The 21,150-nt window shown below is 46.2% G+C and overlaps 1 protein-coding gene across 2 annotated transcripts in view; it reads right to left on the bottom strand.

The window, feature by feature from the left end:
- Positions 1 to 2,657: 2,657 nt before the first annotated feature.
- The window catches only part of Serinc5 (serine incorporator 5), a 108,491-nt gene continuing 89,998 nt past the window's right edge, over positions 2,658 to 21,150 (bottom strand). For both annotated transcript variants that reach the window (XM_076552067.1, XM_042261622.2), the window contains exons 9-12: positions 15,125 to 15,191; positions 11,358 to 11,397; positions 10,590 to 10,734; positions 2,658 to 6,757 (exon numbers count right to left, since the gene is read on the bottom strand). In XM_076552067.1, the coding sequence (XP_076408182.1) occupies positions 6,610 to 6,757; positions 10,590 to 10,734; positions 11,358 to 11,397; positions 15,125 to 15,191 (400 nt within the window). In that variant the 3' untranslated portion in view covers positions 2,658 to 6,609. The remainder of the gene's footprint in view (positions 6,758 to 10,589; positions 10,735 to 11,357; positions 11,398 to 15,124; positions 15,192 to 21,150) is intronic.

The raw sequence follows: 21,150 nt of genomic DNA, 5'->3' as shown, positions 1-21,150 counted from the left end.
GGAACTGGAGTTGCAGATAGGTGTGAGCCACGATGTGGGTGCTGGAAATAAACTTGGGTCCTTTGCAAGAGCAGTAAGTGCTCTTAACCATTAGATCATCTCTCCAGCCCCTATTGTATTTTCCAAATTGTCTTACAAGGGCATATTAGTTACTCAAGATCCAGATAGTCAGTGATATATTCATATTTTTCCAGCTTGTCATAACTTTGGTGTTTTATCTGTATGTATGCGCCCACCCTGTCCCTCACCACCTGTGGCAGTTGGAAGAGCTGGCCCTAAGGTCATAAGACACAGAGCTATCCCTGCCCCTCACCAGCTGCAACACCCAGGAGAGTGGCCCTGCATCCCTCTCCTGGGCAACCAACACAGTATATAGCTGGCCCTAGTGATGTAGGCGTGGGTGAGTCTGCCCTGAGGGCATGAAGCTGGAGAACCGGTCCTACCCCTTGCTCCTTGGGGCACAGGGGCAAAGCTGCAGAGCTTCCCTGGTGGTGAGGATGGAGGAGAGCTGGCCGGCTGACCAGCCCTGCAACTACCCAGGCCCAGAACCAGGGCTATGAATTGGCCCACCCCAACATCCACTCCATCTCTGACCTGGCGGAGCATGAGAAGGAGCAGGTCCTGCAGACCCAAAGCTGCGGCATCCTCACGATACAAGGCAAGAAGATATCCTCATTCACAAATCCTCCCTTCACCCCTCACTGAGCACCATGCCAAAGCCTCCTCACCAGCCTTGTCTTCCACCGTCATCATTCACAAATCCTCCCTTCACCCCTCACTGAGCACCAGAACATGCCCAGTATCCTTTGAGGCATCGGAGACGCATGAGTGAAACATGGGAGATGTATGTTCTAGTGTCAGAGACGACGTGAACAAGATGTAGGTGCTGTGGTGGCTTCAATGGGAACGGCCTCCATAGACCGAGTGCTTAGTCCCCAGGCATGGAGCTGTTTGGGAGTGATTAGGTGTGGCCTTGTTGAGGACGTGTATCACTGGGCAATGGCAACAGGTCATGCAGGCTTTTATAGACCCCTCCGAAGACTGTGGCTTTAACTTTGAATGCATCAGCAAGCTCTTTAGAGAGCATGATGAATTGTGTTTCTCAAGGTAGTAGCTAACACCCTGGAACTCAGTGTTTCACAAGATGATCTTGCTACTCTATGTGGCTGAGAAGAAAATACACCAAGAAAATGTGGTATGCATGCAACAGAATGCTATTCAGCCTTTAAAATAAAGGGACTCCTGCAATACGCAGTAACTTGAAAGAGTTTTTTGCTAAGTAAAATAGTGCAGATGTAAGCATACAAATCAGGCCATTTAAGTATTGTGAGTGTCCTCCAACCTAAGCAATCATCATCTTGAGAAGTTCAGTGGCACCCTTTACAAAAAAAGATCATCCCAGCAGGGGTTGTTGACCGTCTACTCATCATGGAGGAATGGAGAGTGTCACAGGACCGTTATCTGAGTATCCAGACACTGCCTTAATTTCATGTAGCCTTGGGGTGGGGGTGGGTGGTAGGGTATATAGGTACAAGACTAGAGGAAGGAAGCACCATCTTTGTGGGTACGGGGAAGCCCTCATCCTTGCTGGGCAAAGGCTTCCCAGGTGTGCCCTGTTGGGGGTGTGGGGGACAAGAACACCTACATCCCTGACATAACCACTTCCAATGCTCTCTGTAAGGAAGCCTAATAAATTGTTTCCCTAGAGTGAACTTGGACAGGATCATGTCTGTTTGTGGCTGGAAGCTTAGAAGGGGTAGGTGTTGTTTATGGTCTCTAACACCAGGCTAGAGTGAGACAGGGTGGCTGGGGCTGTAACTAAGTGCTACTGGACCTGCCTATCAGCCCTGTGTTCAATCTGTAACACCCAAAACACAAACAAGCAAGGTAAACTCAGACGCAGATCATAAAACTGTGGTTACCAAGGACTTTGGGATCATGTTAGAGAACTAAGAATTTCAGCTAAGAAGAGTAAGTTCAGGAGAAATGCTGTAAAACATGGTGACTGCACTTAATAGTGTACTTACGATCGCTGCAAGGGGGAACTATATGTGCTCTCACCATAAAAAAGAAGCAATACATCTTAATTAGCTTGATTTAGCCATTCTATGCTGTGGAACAATCTTTGTACACTGTAAATATGTGCAACTCTCATTGGTTAATAAAGAGCTGACTGGTCTATAGCTGGGCAGCAGGAGATTGGGCAGGAAAACCAGACTAGGAGGACATTAGGAAGAAGGGTAGAGTCTGAGGACTCTCCAGTGAGACGCAGAGGAAGTAGGAGATGAACATGCTGTACTGAGAAAAGGTACTGCCACGGGGCATAGGGTAGAACACAGACAAAAATAGGTTAATTTAAGTTGTAAGAGCTAGTCAGTAACAAGCCTAAGCTATCAGCCAAGCATTTATAATTAATATTAAGTCTCTGTGTAGTTATTTGGGGAGCTGGTAGGACAGAGAAACTCTACCTACAATTCTATTTGTAGTTCAAGACCTTAAATTGGATACCACAAACCATTAATCTTATTTGTTAATTATAAACCATAAGAATAGTTGCCAAGATGTTTGATCCTTGACTGACATGTGAAGGCACCAACCCTGGCAAAGGCTAATTGGAGGCTTTAGTCATGTGTCTAATAGAAAGAAAACAAACAATATGGTTTTCAGGTTTACATTTTATTAAAGTACAGAGTTAACAAGTTTGAGTTTTTTACATAGGAAAAGGCCAGTCAATTTCAGGTGCTTCATAGAAAAATTAGCATTAAAAAAAAAGATACAAATCTTTAATTGGTATTGTGGCTAATGGGGGAAAAACAACAATTTTAAAAGGTAGCAAAATCTAACCATGTCAGAGACCTTTATAAATGAACAGTAGACTTACCACACAAATAGCATTCAAACTCCAATATAGAAAAAAACGTAACCACGAAATTTGGCTACAGCTAATTGTTTCCAAAAAATCTTTTAAAAAATTAACAGTTATGACTATAAAAATGTTTGTAGTTCTTCTTTGTAAAGTAAAAAAGTTTAAATCTTTAATAAATGAAGACAAAATGATCCTCTTAAAATTTTTATAAATAGCTCTCAAGACATATATTACTCATCTGCTGTGATCTTTCTTTACCTGAGAGAATTTCCCAGGATCCTTTCTCCCCAAAGGAGTACCTTAAAGAGTTCGTCCATCATTTTGCTCACATGAATGTGGTTAAACTTCTGCCGAAGTCAATTTGGGCAAATGCAGCCCTGATTTGCCTGCCCTTCCCCAACTACAACAAAATCAAATACACTTCTTTGGTAAAAGCCAAGTATTTCGGCCTTTCAAAATAACTGTCTCTGCGAATGGTTCACTGATGGAAAACAGAAAAGAAGAGCGAACTAAAGACCCTGTGATCAATCAGCTCTCCTCTCTGCTGATGTCATCCAAACACTAGAGAGCTCATCTCTGCAGGAAATGAAAATGTTTACTAGTAGGTAAGTTACACACACACACAAAAAAAAGCCTTTTCAGATTCTATGGCCCAGGTGCCAACCTCATTTCTGATGGAGGAGGGCCCAGCGTCCTTTCTGGGTGTTCAGTCTCATTTCTGAAGGCCCTTACACTTCTTAGCAGAATATATGATGTGCACTGGTACACATTTCAGTACACCAACACGAGATACTGCTTAGAAAGGCAGTGGAAGGACAGCCCAGGAAGTGAAATACGGCTCTGGAGGTCCTTTCCAGGGTAACGTGAGCACCAATGATGGATGGGCCACCTGACAAAACTTAAGTACATCATTTGAAAAAGGCTGAGGGGACAGTTTGGGAAGGGGGCAAGTAACACTACAATGAAGTCATCTGTGAAACGGGAAACATGGCTGTCGTGTGGAAACTCCTGCTGGCCATTCCTTATGGGAATCAGAACCCCAAAGTCTCAATACCCCATACTCCCTCCAACTCCTTCCCCACCAGATTACCCACTATCTAAAACTTCCCCAAACCTCTGGAAAACAATTCATCTGCTGGCTTCCCAAGAAGCCTTGGCCAACTCCCCAGCAATGGCGTGGCAGGCTTTCCAAGGGCGAACACGGGGACAGTCTCCAGTCTCCAACTAGGTATCATGTCTAAGCGAGACTGCCAGGAGAATCCCCCCGCCTTAAGTGTTTTACTCATAAAAACAAGAGGAAGAGGAACACATACGGTTTCTAACACCCTGCTGCCAGGTCTGCCATGACTACAGGGGTCGGAGCAGCAGCTCCAAGGCATGCGTTTTTATAGTCCTGTGTGAGTATGGCAGGAAGCAAAGGTCTGTTATCTTTACAATTATTGGTGGCTAAAGCACGTTAACACTGCCATTGTCAACTCAAGGCAATTGGCACACTTTCCAGTTTCTCAAGTACAAAGACCTAACAGGGTTCTGAAACCCACAAATGGACTACCACCTGAGTAGTTTCTCACAGCTGACCATGATGTCAACTTGGTGTTGAGACAGGGTCTAGCTGGCCTAGAACACGCAGAGATCTCCTTGCTTCTGCTGAGATTAAAGGTTGAATTCTTAACTTCTACCTCACTAAGACATCCACAGTTCTCAAGTGCAGCCATCTCCCTTCGGACCATCAATTCTACTCTAGCAGCTGAGGGTAAAGATGGGTGTGGCCAATGCTTCCTCTAGTGCGAGACCTAGCTTCTGAAGGGGAGGGCACACACCCAGCCACCACTGAGGCCGCTGGAAAGTAAGTGGGGCCTGGCTGGCTGACGGAGAAGCCCGGCCCTGCGTTTCCCTGAGCTGCTTTCTGGAGAGGAAAGGGATCCAACAAAGGCTAGCCCAGGAAGGTGTGGCCTTGTCAGCCTGACCTTGGTCTGGTATGAGGACCAATTCAAAAGTCACCCCATCTGGCGGCCAGACTGGGCAGAGAAGGCAGATAGAGGCCTTGCCTAGACCTCAGCAGGAGGAAAATACTGCTCCCACCACTACCTGAGCTGCCTCTGCTTCTTCTCATAGCATGTCTTTCGGACACAGCAGTGGCCGCTGCCATGGAGCTGGTTCACACAGGCCACGTTCCGACTCCTGGGTTAACTAGACTTGTTTAGAGTTAGTGTGTACCTATGCCTTTTGTGATTCTCGTGTGTATTCAAACTGCTGAATTTAAAGAGCCCCTGACCTAAACAAGGAATTGTGATGTAGTGTACAAACAAGGTGTCCTTATTTGTGCACCCTTTAAAAGGGGATCTCAAGCACTGAAAATCAGGCAAGTTCTTCAAAGAATCCACCCCATTTACCCGCCGCGGCACTTTTAGTGAGTGAGTAGAAGTAAGAATCCACATTTTGGCACATGGGAACCAGGCTTAGGTGGGTCCCAATTCTGCCTGACTTGTTCAGATAGGCACAGAAAAAAACCAGCTAGACTGAGTTCTTCTGGGATGTCTAAAGAGTATTTCTACTCCACCAGAGTCTTCAGCAGACTTGGCACAGGGAAATATCCTGGACTAAGAACATCAGCACTGAAAACGCATAAAGTGAGCATTCCTTTCCAAAAGCAGATTTGGGAAATTTCCTTGGCTTTGTGAGATGCCCCCAGCCACCTACCTTTGCATTTAAGTCTAATTTCTCACTTTCACGGCTTGTCCAGATCTGTCCGGTGAGCTCTGTTGACGCTCCTCACCCTAACCTCTCTACTTCAAGGGAGCCATGAGGTTAACATTGGGGCACACTGCACAAGTGAGGAAGGCTGGGGAGGGGGGCAGGGGGCTTCTCTTAACACTTTGAGAAGGCTGAGAAGCTGCAGCCAAGAATCAACTTTCCTGCTAAGACCCTTAAAGCATTTCTGTTAATGACACAAGTTAAGAGCTGCAATCCTCTGCTGCTCCGGCAAGGAAAACAATGTTGTTCTACAGTCACATGAACATCACCATAAATAAGCGCCATAGTTATTGCAGACTCGGACTGGGTAGGCATAAGATGATGGAGAATTCCATGGAGGTGAGATCAAATTGTGCTTTTCACATTATTACAAAGATTACCCCGACAAGAATGAAGGACCTCTGCCAAGGGCGGGGAGGAAAGGCCCTGACTCCCAGCATCGTGACCTCAAAGGCTGGGGCAGGGACACAGGGAAGTAGCTGAGAGTAGAGGACCTTCCTCTTGGACTCTATAAACAGGGAGCTGGGAGGGCTCCGGGAGGCAAGAGTGAGCGACAGAGGTCAAGGCCCACCTGAGGGCTGGGGACTCAATGCTTTTGTTTTTGCTTCCTTACACCAAGGATGAGAATGCCAGGCCATTTTCATCCCTGTGATGGATGCTGTGTCCTGAGTTCTGTTCTGGTTAAAACACACCCCAGAAGAACAGCAACAGAGCTTCAGCTACCACTTAGGGTAAGGCATAAAGACATAACCGCACCTATCAGCTTGGCTAAAGATTTCAATTCCCGTAGTTTGTCAAACTGGTAGTTTCCTTTTGGATTTTAGACTAATTGCTAATTGGGAGATTTTGTTCCCTGGAAGCACTGTCAGACCCACGTAAGATAGCCAGAGAATGTCAGTTTTTCACAGGGCACCCTGCTGCGCACGTTCAAAGGGCAGCCCTCCAGAGTGGGGCGCAGGCCTGCTGAGCCACGGGGCACTTGGACATCCTTACACCAAGAACTGCCTGGAGGGGCAGCAAAGAGGGGCCACCAGAGTCCACAGGTACAGGATCACACACATCCAGCAGGAGGCCATCTTCACCCAGAAGACAGACCAGCTCCCCGTTAAGAAGGTCTCAATGGTGGCGTTTTCATAACTGTTGAGAAAAGGACAGAGCTGTGGTGAGAGCAGAATGGGGGGGGGGGGGGCTCCTCTGCTAGGTACTTCCGTCCCAACAGCCTCAACTTCCTTTCTCAGCAGTTACCGAGTTATAACTCACAGACATTTAGAATGTATCATTTGGTGACCTTTCAAACACTTACAGACTTGTAGAATCATTACTACAACCAGTTTTAGAACATCGTTGTCTCCCCGGATCCTGTACCCCTGAGCTGCCTTCTCATTCCCACTGTCCCCCATTATCTGCATTCATTAACCCATTTCCTGTCTGTAGGATTTGCTCTTTCTAAGCCAATTCATGTAAATGCAGCCGTGTGGTCTCTTATAATTGGCTTTTTAAATGTAGCATAATTGTTTCAGAGTTCCTAGTGTTACACCATGTATCAGCACTGATTGAGTGTCCCTTATCTGAGATGCCTAGGACCAGATTTTAGAGTTTTTCATCCTGGAATATTTACATAGATGTTACCAGTTGAACAAGTCCAAAATCGGAAATGGGAGCTTTCCCGTGTCATGTTAGATTTGAGAACATTCTGGATTTTCGGGTTAGGGACATTCACCTTACATCACTCCTTTTTATTGATAAATAGTATTTCATTGTGTTTGAGTAACGCACTTTCTTATCTCATTAGGTATGAACATTTGAGCTATCCCTGACTTCTCTGTTGTTAGGAATTACTATGACATGAGTATTTGCCTCTAATGTTTTGGTATTTTTCCTTTTTGTCTTAGATCTATACTTAGGAGGAAAATTGCTGGATTATACTATTTTTGTTGAACAATGCAAGGAACTGCCAAACTATTTTTCAAACTATTGCCAAACTGTATTTCCAAATGTGGCTTCTATTGTGGGGTATTTGTATACTGTGTGAAGATACACTGTTGTGATTATCTTAATAAAGACCTGAATGCCAATAGCTAGGCAGGAAGAAGTTAGACGGGACTTCTGGGGACAGAGAAGAGTCTGGGAAGAAGAGAGGTGGACACACCAGTGAGACTCTGAAGAAGTCAGACATATGGTACAGAGCAGAGGTAACTGAGCCACGAGGTAGATTTAGATGAATGGGAATGGGTTAATTTGAGTTGTAAGAGCCAGATGGGTACAAGCTACACTAACAGCCAAACTTTCATAATTACTACTAAGTCTCCATGTCATTAGTTCGGGGCTGGTGGTCCAAAGACAGTCTGACAAGAAAGCTTGCTACATTTGGCAACCAATGTCCTGCATGTAAATCCACACAGTGCCTGAAAAAGCTGGGAAAAAAAAGTTCTCAGTAGGCCTGGTGCTGGTGGCACACAGAGGCATGGCTCCTTTAAGAGGCTCTGATACAAAGCACGCGAGTGGGGTTTATGGGCAGTGGGCAGTGGTTTAGATTTTTGTATAGTGATACAAATTTGAGGTTATTTTTGTTACAACATACTCTATGTATCTTTCTACTCTTGTTTAAGATGTTTTTGTATATTTATACAAATTTAAGGTTATTTTTGTTAGAACATACTCTATATATGTTTTTACTCTTGTTTTTTTGTTTTGTTTTTTTTTGTTTTTCAAGACAGGGTTTCTCTATGTAGCTTTGTGCCTTTCCTGGATCTCACTCTGTAGCCCAGGCTGGCCTCGAACTCGCAGAGATCTGCCTGGCTCTGCCTCCCGAGTGCTGGGATTAAAGGCATGCGCCACCACCACCCGGCATTTCTACTCTTGTTTAAGATATTTTTGTATATTTATACAAATTTAAGGTTATTTTTGTTATACTGTATATGTTTTCTACTGTTGTTTAAGGTATTGTACTTGTGCAGCTCATTAAAAAATGTAATGTATAATTAAGAAATACAGCTGTCTCTGTTGTTTCTATAGTTTTGAAAAGCGTTTGCTCTGCACTTCCTGTTTACTCAGGTAATATTATATCCTTCCTGGTTATTTGATGGGGTTGAAGACCAGATAGTTATAGTTACAGTTTTCCTTGTTACCAAATTCAGAAAAGAAACTCACAAAAGAGGTGTAAAGTGCATTAGGTTGAAAGACATAAAAGCTTAAGTTGATTATCTAAGAAAATGCTTTAAGGTCTAAAAGAATATTTCTGGGCTGGTAATACAGTTATTATAGAGAGTGGTTTAGGTATAAAACTCTGGAATCATAAAGATAGGATAGATAATAATACTAGAGTAATCTTTCTGAATTTGCCAAATACAAATGGACTGGACATTGTGAATGTAATTCTTACCTGATAATTGTTCTTACTGTATATAGTTTTACTATGTTAGAGTTAAAACCCTTCCTTTTTATTTAGACAATACCTGATCATTGTTTTTATTGTATATAGTTTTACTATGTTAGAGTTAAAACCTTTCCTTTTTAGTTAGACAAAAAGGGGGAAATGTGGAAGATTTGTACACTGTGTTAAGACATATTGCTGTGACTGGTTTAATAAAGAGCTGAATGGACAATAGCTGGTCAGGAAGAGGTTAGGCAGGACGCCAGGGACAAAGAAGACTCTGGGAAGAAGAGAGGTGGACACGCCAGTGAGACTCTGAAGAGGTCAGACATATGGCACAGAGCAGAGGTCACTGAGCCACGTGGCAGAACAGATTAACAGAAACAGGTTAATTTGAGTTGTAAGAGCTAGTTGGGGACAAGCCTAAGCTACAGGCCAAACTTTCATAATTATAAGTTTTAGTGTCGTAATTTGGGGGCAGGTGATCCAAAGATAGTCCAACAAGAAAGCTTGCTACAGGCTTCATTTTACATTCCTAGCAGGATGTAAAAAGAGCTCTGATTTCTCCCTATCCTCAACGTTTCTCAGATGTTCCAAGCCAAAATTCCTCCAGGAGTTTTCAAAGGATCACTAGAAAACATCAAAGTCCATCCTTCCCTCAGGAAGAATGTCCACCAGGAAGTGTTTTCTTACTCTAGGCTCTAGACTGTGGCTCCTGGTCCAAGGTAACCCATTCCCCAGCACTCATCACTATCTGACACAATGCAAGGGATCTGGGTCATGATCTGTCAATCCTACTAGAGTATAACCTCTGGTACTTACATCAGTGTGGCATATGAGAGCCACACAAATACCTATTAACTAACAAACACATGGATACAACTGGAAGTCTGGGTCTGTACAAAATGTATGAATCTCCATGTGGGAAAAATCAGATTTTTAATTTGCATGGGCAAATTAAAAACTAGAAAGAATAAAAGATACATATTTTGAAGTAGGGGAAAAACCCCACTATTAATCTTTTTTTTTTTTTTTTTGGTTTTTCAAGACAGGGTTTCTCTGTGTAGCTTTGCACCTTTCCTGGAACTCACTTGGCAGCCCAGGCTGGCCTCGAACTCACAGAGATCTGCCTGCCTCTGCCTCCCGAGTGCTGAGATTAAAGGCGTGCGCCCCCCCCCCTGTATTAATCTTTCTTAAGACAACCTTTCCTCTATTGCCACTGCAGTCTTGCCAAGTGGAATTAGCTCTTCCAGTCTTGTGTGCTTTGTCTCTCAGTACAGAGACGGGACTCAAGGCCTCTCATACACTGAGCTCATGGTCTGCCTCTGAGCACCTCCAGGCACCTGCTACTTCCTGACTGCAGTGAGCACCCTCGACGTCCAGGAAAGGATGCTGATCTACCAGGCAGAGTGGTCAGCTGCTGGCTACAAAGGCTACGATACGAGTGTGCTGAGAGCTGGGCAGCAGATGACTCCACACTTTGGAGAACCACACTGAAGTTGGCTTTTGTTTGTTTGGTTGCTTCTCAGACAACCATTTGACTGTACAGAGTATTTACTCTGAGCTTAGTTTGAAGGCATTCGAATGGGCACTCACTGGAACCAGCTGGTCAAGGTCATCATCACGTAGAGGGAAGCCAGCATGAAGACAGAGTGGAAATAGGAGTAGCTGTAGACAGTGCCTTTCTTCTCATCATAGATGACCCGGGGTCCCTCTTTGACATTCTGCTGCTCTTCGGTGTCTGGAGGTGACAGAGAGTGCCCAAGGGCAGTGATGAGCCCACACGCGATCAGCACTAAGCAGCTCCTGGCTCCCACATTTCAGTCTGGGGTGCTGCTAAGTGGAAAAAGCTACAAATGCCACCTGTACCTCAGTCACCCCAGAAATTGTCTTATGAGTTAGCAAATATGTTTATTTTAGTAGGGCAGAAGAAAGAGTATTTAAAGATATAGAGAATATTAGAAGCTTAACAGAGAGGGTAGCCCATGAGCTTTCAAGCCCCTAGGACTTTCCCTTCTATGAAGCAAAGCAAGTAGACAAGAAGAAATGGCACCCAAATGAGGTGTAGGGACTTCTTGGCATTTTCCTATCTTTCCTTTAAAAAGTAAATACACACATTGTATTTTTTCCAACTCTTACTTAACTTAGACATGAACCAGAATCTAGTGAATTTTCCCTGCCAGCTGCCAACAAAACAATCAAAACCCAGCGACCCTTAAGATGTAAGAAGAAGATAAACGGTAAACCAGCATTGGAACGAGCGTAGTTGGGTACCAACATAGTGCCCGAACTGCAAATGCCCACAGAGAGAAATCCCGGTCTACAGGGCCGCGGTCAGGCCCCGAACAGAAACGCTGCACTTACCCTCTCCATCTGGACCGAAGCAGAAACAGCACCGGGCGACCTGTGGGGCAAAGGCACTGGGTGAGACGCCTGCTTTCTGGGTCCCCCCTGGCACTGCACGCTGCCCACGCGGCAGAGCTGCCATCAGAAGCTTGTGCTAGCGCCTCAAAAGGTCTGGCCAAGATACACTGGGTGCAGTTACAGGAGTGCCCTCGTGGGCGTGAGGATGTCCTAGCTAGGTACCCTGGGAGCAAAGCCTGTACGCCAGCTCCATCAGGTACAGCTTCAGCTGCAGAACTGCCTTGTCCTATAGCAAGCCCTGTCTGCCCATCCTCCATCGAAGGACTGACCTCAGAAGGCATATAAAGGCCCAGCTGACAGCCCACAGAGGCACCGTGTGTTGGGGAGCATGTCCTGGGGTTAGTCTGGCTTACAATGTTCTTTAACTTTATACTTTGCCTAATTCTGTCTCCTTCCTCCCTTCTATATGTGCTGGCCCCTAATAAATTATCCCATTGAGCCAGTCTGCCTCAGCTCCTGCTTCTGGATGACTCGGACTGAAACATGCAGCAGACAAGATGAGGCCCTCACTTGCCCCGCGCTTTCTAGTGATCCATTCTGCATGCTGTTCATCAATTCTCCTGGCTTTGGGGCTGGGGCTAAGATCATGCTCACAGCTGAAGACACTGAAATCAGGCAGGTGTAACAGGAAGCCAGCAAACTAGCTTCCTGACAGAGCTGGGAGACACGCAGGATGAAGACCTTGGGATCTATGCTTCACAATAGTAAGTGGCATGTGGTATTCAGGGGGCTGAAGCTGCCCAGTGTGAAGTGGGAATGGGGAGGGCAGATTAACGCCAGCCCCTGAGCAGGGATGGTGCTGCACTCCGGGCCTAGCACTCAGGAGGCAGAAGCATCCCAAGTTCAAGGTTGGCTTGAGCAACCTGGTGAACTCAAGGCTAGCCTGGTGACACAGTGGATTCCACCCAGCGTGGGATATGTAGTGAGAGCATTTCTTATAAAAACAAAACAAAACAAAAAAAAAAACAGATCAGACTGCTGAGCTGACTGTGGATACAGATGGCTGGGATACTAGCTTTTTTTTTTTTTAAGTACATTTGAATTTTATATCCTTTTTCTTACTTGTTCAAAACAATAAGCTCAAAGAAAAAGAAATGAAATTATCTAAGTTTTATTACGTAATCGCAGAAAGACCGGTAACAGAATAAGAAGCCCAGCAGATGCTGAGGCTGTCTGGGAAGCAAGGGCTCTGCTATCTCCAGGGGAAGACAGCTGGACTACAAAAAACCGGGGGGAGCATCAGCCTGTCCTCCCACATGTCCACTCGAGGTCAAGCCCTTGTTTCCCTCCACAGGACCTGGACCACGTGAGGCGGGCTGCAATTCACTAACAGCAGGGGATCCACTTTATTCACGCTGAGGTCCTCTTTCTTTAGAAGCTTAGGTTACCACAGCAAAAACCAGCTTGGTTTTTCAAAGGTATATCCCAGGCGACTCCCTGAGGAAGCTCAACCCACTCGCTCAGAGGCAAACAGTGGGCAGCTTCCCCCTCAGAGGAAAAGAACACCATTCTCTCTTAAATCTCACCTGGGGGCTTTGCTGCTGTGTGAGGCTGAGCTCTGTACACAATGGGGACATTGAAACCATAACAGTCAACCCTCAGCAGGTGGCCACCCAGTCAGTGCTGAGGACAAAGGATGCTTCTGGAACCCATTCGGCTCTCTAACAGACAGCAGCCACCTATTCAACCCAGCACAGTTTCTCCCTGAAGTGACAGAGATGGCTGGTGAATGTCGCTGGCAGAGTAACAAGCCCTCATAATGGCTCACTATCTCCAGGCCAGGCACGGGAAGGGACACCCTAGACAGCCAGCTGCAGAGCAGAGTGCCCATATCTGGAAAGACACCAGGGCTTGTCCATCCAGTAAATGCTACTCCGATGGAGCCTGCGGCCAGATGCCAGGCAAAGCCAGCGTCAAGGAGCAGGGACAGCATCTGTGCTCCGGGCCGAGTGCAGTCAAGAACATGTACCCCGGGGCCACATCCCAGTCAATGGAAATCTTTTTCCCTCTGTAAAATGCAAAGAACAGCCCCTTGCTGGGCTTTTGTGAGCACTAAATGAGGAAATGACACGTGGGAAGCTCAGAGCCGCACTCAGCACCTGGCAAGTGCTAAATATTAGACTCAGCCATTACTGGAGCCCCCGGTCCTCGCCAGCCTTCCGTCCGGACTGAGTCTTGTCTTAAGTACCCTGTATGTGTGAGTTTTCTGACTATGGTCTATGCCTCATCAAGAGCTCCAGTTAAAAAATTTCTGTACAGGAAAGAAAACAACAGGCTTTTTGGACTGACAGTGGGCTACAGACTCCCTCGGACTGTGACATGCTGCGAATGGACTCACTGGTGTGCTTACAGTTCCACCGTCTTTATGAATGATACAAGTGTGATGGAACTGCTGTATAATGGTGGTGTCAGTGTGCCCACCATGCTCAGGAGCATCTGCAGAGCATGTGCAATTCTCTCCCTGGACTGTCTGTCTTCCTACAGAACAGTATTACATAACCCCACAGCCACGCTCTCTATGGAGAATACAGATGGGTGTCAAACAGGTGAATGGTTTAAAACAAAAAGAACATCTGTATTCTATTATAGCCAAAGAGAGTAAACACGGAGTAGCTGAACAAGGTTCAGTTCGGACTCGGGTGGGTGCCAGGGTAACAGGCAAGAGGCCAACACTGTTGATGGAAAAATCAAGAGTTCTTTCATTTAATACACAGGGCAGTAGTTCTTTTTCTATACAAAAATCTTATTCTTTCTCGAATAGAAAATAGAACCATGAGGCGGGACAGTGGTGGCTCACACCTATAATCCCAGCACTTGGGAGGCAGAGGCAGGCGGATCTCTGTGAGTTCAAGGCCAGCCTGGGCTACCAAGTGAGATCCAGGAAAGGTGCAAAGCTACACTGAGAAACCCTGTCTCGAAAAACCAAAAAGAAAAGAAAAAGAAAATAGAACCATGAATGCCAAAAAAAAAGATATCAGCACAGTGAATGGAAAAATTAGTTTTCTTCCTAGCTACAGAAACCACACTTCCGGGCAGGCCCCACACCCAGCAGTAGACGGCCAACACAAAACCAACTCAGTGACATTTCTGGGTGTTCTGTCTCGTAACGCTCTGCTTGGGCACTTCCTACCTTACCTGTCCTTTGCTCCCTGTTCTGGTTTCTGATTCTGTGTGTGCATGTGTTTTGTGTGTGTACACGTGAGTGTGTGTCTCTGTTTATGTGTTTCTTGTGCTTTTCCTTGTTTTCTTTTTCCCTTGTTTGCTTTGCTTTGTTGTTTGTAAATTGGCCTGTTGTTTTCTAAAGAGAGAAAGAAAGAATGGAGTTGGATGGATGGGGTGGGGGTTTGGGAAGAGACAAGAGAGGAGAAATCATAGTCAGAGTATACTGTATGAAAGTTTCATTTTTTGTTTGTTACATTGTTTGTTTGTTTTTTTGTTTTTTGTTTTTGTTTTTGTTTTCGTTTTTTCAAGACAGAGTTTCTCTGTGTAGCTTTGCACCTTTCCTGGAACTCACATTAGAGACCAGGCTGGCCTGGAACTCAGAGATCCGCCTGGCTCTGCCTCCCGAGTGCTGGGATTAAAGGCGTGCACCACCAAAGTTTATTTTTTAAGAAAAGGGAAGAAAGAAAGAAAAGACTAGCACATAAAGGCTGTCCTGAGAAATGGGTCCGGGGCTGAAGCAAGGGAAGAAAAGGAAAGGAACTTACTTCCAGTTCAGGAGCTCCGTAGCGCCTCTGCAGAGCATCCGAACTCGACCTTGTTGTTGATGTCAAACTAGGGAAAAGCAGAGTCCAGAAACACAGTGAAAAGCTGTCATTGGGGGAAGAGGAAGCTGCCTGGCCCAGGCTCACTGTGCCCACAGCTCCGGCGCAGGCTGAAAGCACAGCTACCCTCCTCGTCTCCATCTGTGGGTTTATCTAACTTTGCATAAAGGTATCTAGGGGGCAAAGGTGTGTCTGTGCTGACAGGAGCAGATCCTCCTCCCTTGCTCTTACTTCTTAACTAATGATGTCCTACATTATTTACACTGTGTCAGACACACCATCTAGAGACAATTCAACATACATGGAGGATGTATGCAGATCTTATGGAAAAATAATACCTACACCATTATACATGTAAGCTTGATTTGGTATCTGGAACAACCCCGCACCAGCCACTGAGTGATGAACGCGAGCTACTGTGATATTCCGTTTGCTATCCAAGCTCATTGGCTGATTCCTCAGTGATCTTTTTATGTACACTGTATTAGATCATTTCATCCAGACACAAGTTTGCGGCTGTCTCTGCTCTTCCACTGCGGTGTTCAGCATGGATGGGTTCTTGCTGCTCCTCGCTCAAATGCTCAGATCACTTCATAATTTCACCTTTCTCTCTCTCTGATGAGTCTCATTTAGAGGTCAAAAGTTATGAGAGAAGCCAGAGGGACCAGAGCAAAGGACAGCAGAGTGACACTTTCCCTTTGGAATTTGTTACAGAAGCCGTCGCCTGTTTTATTATTGTTGGGCAGCTTTTTCTCCCTTTAAATCCAGGCGATGTAGCTCAGCCAGCAGAGGGTTTGCACAGCGTGCCCGAAGCTGTGGGTTCTGTTTCTAGCACCACATACACTGGGTGAGGTTACACAGACCTGGAACCCCAACTGGAGGGAGGGGCTCAAAGGTCAGATATTCAAGGGCATCCTTGACAACACAGTGAATTTGAGACCAGACTGGCCTACAGTAGACCCTGTCCCAAAACATTTTCCTGTCTTTCCTTCACACAGAGAGCTAAAATGATATGTAAAACTGACTTGCAAAGGTAAAACTATTTATCTCTCCCTCCTATAAAAACACAGAAGCACTTTAAACAAACTAATATACTCAACACTTAGCCTAACGCACTCATTTCGATGATTCCTATTGGCCATGAGTGCGGCATGTGGCGAGCCCTGTTCTGAGTGCTGGGCCTCTTCCACGAAAATGCAGTTACCCTTCTCACACAGAACCAAGCTTACAAGGACAGAGTGGGCGACTGTTGCTGCTCAAGAAGCCCGGCTCCCAGTGGACAGGCAGGAAGTAAGATTCGGGTCACCAAGCCAACCCCGGGAGGCGGCAGGTCTTGTCTGCTCTCAGTCAATGACCTTAGGGAAGCAACAGAAATGCCTCCCTCACTAGCCAAGAGGTCCTCTGGGATCCGGACCCTAACCCTCCACTGTACTTCCTGACTCAGGGGAAGACAAAAATTTCTGGTATCCATGCTCCCAAGGAACACAGCCATCTGCTCCTGCACGTCAGACTTCTGCATGCCAAGCATGCTCTAGTACAGCAGGAAGCTTCAGTAGGGAAACCCACATTTGAATTTTACCGAAACTTCAGTATCTGAAGTCTTCGATTGAAAACTGAAGAAGAGTCTTTAGGAGCATTGCAATAACTACTCCATTTCATAATTCTCTGGATTAAAAGTTTCAGAAAGACAAAACTTTTGATTCAAGGGCCTTCGCCACCTCATTCCCACCCTCAGACAGCACTAAGCCAGGGAAGGGCTTTGCTGTTCCGTCTAAAACTATTTACATGCAGATCATCCTTGGGACCGTGTCCTCCGACATGCAGAGCAGGTGAAGCTGCAGTATACGGCCTTCCCATAAAACTCTTGAAAACTGCCAGCAGCGGTGGCGCACGCCTTTAACCCCAGCACGCGGGAGGCAGAGCCAGGCGGATCTCTGTGAGTTCGAGGCCAGCCTGGTCTACACAGTGAGATCCAGGACATCCAAGGCTACACAGAGAAACCCTTTCTTGACAAACAAACAAACAAACAAACAAAAAAAAAAAACGCTTGAAAATTACTAAAGGAAACAATGGTTTCACAAGTTCTTAAAGCCTAGAATATTCTCTCTCTCCTTCCCTATCACCGTGTGTGTGTGTGTGTGTGTGTGTGTGTGTGTGTGTGTGTGTGTGTGTGTGTATACACACGTGAAGGTCAGAGGACGATCTTGGGTGTACGTCCTTGCCTACCACTCTATATGAGACAAGGTCTCATGTTGTTCTAGGTCTCTTGAGCTTCTAGAAATTCTCCCATCCTCCCCACCCCCACTTCACTGTGGAGGCACTGGGATTAGAGATACATGCTATGCCTAGTTTTATGTGGGTTCTAGGGATTTGAACTCAGGTCATAATCTTCCCAGCCCTTTATTTTTTTTCTTTATTTTGAGGCACAGTCTTACTATGCAGCCCTTGCTGGTCTGAAACTTACTATATAGTCCATACTAGCCTTGAGCTTATAGCAATCCTCCTGCCTCAAACTCCTGAGTACAGAGGTCACGGGAGTACAGACGTCAGCCACCATACCCCGTAACGGAGCAAGGGTGGACAGAGAACTAGGGCATCGAATGAGGCAGTTTGTCACATTCAGAGAACTGCTAACACCACAGAGCTTGTTTACTGTCTCTGGATCCACCTACAAAGTCCAAGTTCCCTGTAATCAATCATTCACACATTCACCAAAACATCACCTTCCTTCCCTCCTCTCTAGAAACCATGGCAATACTCTAAACTCTGCCATACTGTCAGATCAACGCACAGCGCACGTGCCTTCTGAACACCTGCTTCAGCTCATGCCCGAGGGAGCCCAAGTCCCGTGGTCACAGAGAATCCCAAGAAGATTCCAGACTTTCCCACTGGAGATCACAGGCCTCTACTCACCCTAGAAAACTGACAGGGCAGGCCCGGGTTACAGCCCATGCCTCTGTGACAAGTCCACCACGTTCCCACAGTGCTCTGTAATCAGTGATTCATGGCTATCAAAGGAGACCAGGATGCTGTGGGAACCAGGGGAGGCCGCCCCACGCTCCTGGTGCACAGTCACGAAAGACTTCTGGCTAGTTGCTGAGGCAGTGGCAGGATTTCTAAAACAGAAAAGCAAACCACTACCATTCTTTCCTTCTTAAATAAGAGTGGCAGGCTGAGGACAAAGAGAAACAACACGCTCTTCTATCACCATTTTTTCTCAGCTTAAGCCAGCCTCTTTACCAGAACATCATACATCTCTTCCCCACGGCATGCTGTACTGCCGTCAACAGCCTATTTTGAACTAGGAAGTCGCTTAGCATTTAATACAGATTCTTAGCTTGTCCACTTTTAGATTCAGTGGGTATTTTCCTAGATGGTGCAAACACTAAAGAGTTACTTTTTTTTCTCTTAAGCATAACTAACATGAAAATAACCAAGGGATACTTTATAACACAAATGCTTCCTAATAATCTAATTGTGCATGCCACCCAGCTTAGGATCCTGCCTCAGCAAAGGATGTCACCCCAAGCCATCTCTGGGGTGGTCTCTGTCACATCAATAGAAAGCAGCTACAACAGTGTACCAAGAGTGGGCTCTGGCTGTGACAGACCTAACCAGGTTTGGAACACTGGGCTGGAAAGGCCATCAGTTCTCAAAGCTTAATTTTAATTCTGATTAATGTAAGAGGGCCCAACCCACTGTGGGTGGTGCGCCCCCACCCCCATGCAGGTGGGTCTGGGTAATACAAGAAAGCAGGCTAAGCAAGCCAAGAAGAGCAAGCCAGCAAGCAGCACTCATCCACGGTCTCTACTTTTCAGCTCTTACCTCCAGGATCCTTCCCTGAGTTCCTGCCCTGACTTCCTTTAGGATGGATTACAAGCTGTAAGGTAAAATCAAGCCTTTCTCTATGCATTTGGTCACTGTCTTAAGTTATGGTTTCCACTGCTGTGATAAAACACCCTAACCAAGCAGCTTCCAGAGGAGAGGGTTCATTTCAGCTTACAGTTCCTCATCACAGTGCACTCAAACAGGGCAGGAACCTGGAGGCACGAGCATATGCAGAGGCCATGGAGGGGTGCTGCTTACGGCCTTGATCCTCCTGGCTTGCTCCATTTGCCTGCCCGGGGTGGTACTGCCCACTATAAGCTGGACCCTTCTGCATCATTATCGATCAAGAAAATGCACCACAGGCCAATCTGGTGGGGATATCTTCACAGTTCAGATTCCCTCTTCCCAAATGACTATCCTGTTCTGGGCAGCACAGCCATGTTATCTATTAACGGTAACAGAAAGCAAACCAGAACACTCCGAAGTCATGAGCCAAAATGAATCTTTCCTCCCTTAGGATTTCTTTGGTCAGGGGTCTTGTCACAGTGATAATAAAAAGAGTAACTCCGTAACAGTCAATCTCTCCACATACTCGAGCAAAGGAAGCCAATGGTTCTGGAAGCTGAGGTAAAGAGGTGCAGGAACATACTCCATCTTTTACAAGTACAAACGACTCCCGGGTCCTCCCCAGCCTGACAACTTCAGCTGGAAATAACAAAAGAGCAATCTGAATCTGAAGAACAAGGAAGGAGTTAAGGACCAGTTACACCCAGTGGAAGCTGGACTTTGTCACCCGGTTCAGGAGAGGGTGGGAAGGCTGGACTAACTAGGTGAGGGCCATCCTGGGGTCCTGGCTGGGGTGCTCCTCCACATAGGTAACTCCTTGGCACCAGGTGGGGGCTCTAGAGAGAGAATTACCCAGGAAGCAAGGTCTGAACAAGACACTAGAGTAAATTCTTATCAAGTGCCCAGGCAGGAGGACCAGGGCAGACACAGCGCCTCCTGCGGGCCGCAAGAATACACTACAGAGACTCAGCTGTGTATTAAGGCTATACTTTGACCTGCCAAGGGTCTGTCAAAAGGCAAGCCATTTATTATGAATATTTGGTGTTATCCAGTTTTTAATATTTCAGCTGTCTTCTGCTATGAGATTTTTGTGGGCCCAAATACTATAGACCATTTGGCAAACAGCTAAGCTTCCCAGACCTGCTAAACTTGTAAGTAACTAACTCCCCCCGCTGAGGAGACAAGCAGGCTGTGATGCATAGCTTTGTTTCTTGTGCAAAGAGGCTCAGACCATCCCCTTCCCTCAGGCTAGGGGCCTGGCAGAGAGACTGACTGAGGACAGTAGGACTTTCTGCACAACCAGGTGCAGTAAGGACTGGAGCGGAATTCCAGAGGCAGACACAGAACCGCATGGCCAGGGAGAGGAGAGGAAGACAGAGATTCTGTAGGGGGTAAAGCAGATCTTATCAGGGCCGGGGTAAGGAGCCAGGAAGGATACAGATGGAGGAGGAAGGGACGGAGGAGGAAGATCAGGTCAAAAGCATAGGAGCTTACTAAAACTATGAGGACAGGAAAACTGGGCACAGAGAGGAGCTGAATGTGAGGACAGGGCTGAAACTGTGCAGATAGAATTGACCTAGAAGAATAAAGTGAATGGACTAAGGAACTCTGTGTGCTTAGATTCATTTGATATCCCTCAGATTAGTATCCTTAGCCGCTTGTAGCATCTGGTCTGGACCCTGATAGAAATCTCCTCAAGGCAGGCACTTGCGGGGGAAGTCATGAAGTGCCTAAGGAAGCATTTGGGAGTGAGACAAGAATCCCCCAGAGAACCAAGAGTGGACCGTGCTTCCTACGATATCATAAAGTAGCCCCAGACAATCCTGGGTCTTACAAGGACCACTTCTTTAATTCCTTATTTCTTCCCCTTTAATCTGCACACTATCTGTTCTAGCCTATACAGTGTCCACCAAGAATTTAACCATTCCTGTAATCAAGCTCAAATAACAGCTTCTACCCAGACAGCGTGGCCTCATTGGAGAACATTCTCCAACCTCCCATGCTTCAACCACGTCAACTCTGGGAACAACTGCGAACCATCAATGGTATCGTGCCCTCCCTTAGCAGCAGGTCTT

Source organism: Peromyscus maniculatus, chromosome 15, assembly GCF_049852395.1.
Source record: "Peromyscus maniculatus bairdii isolate BWxNUB_F1_BW_parent chromosome 15, HU_Pman_BW_mat_3.1, whole genome shotgun sequence".
Classification (NCBI taxonomy): Eukaryota; Metazoa; Chordata; class Mammalia; order Rodentia; family Cricetidae; genus Peromyscus; species Peromyscus maniculatus.
Note: the sequence above shows the minus strand (reverse complement) of the source record. Positions and strands in the feature narration are given on the sequence as shown.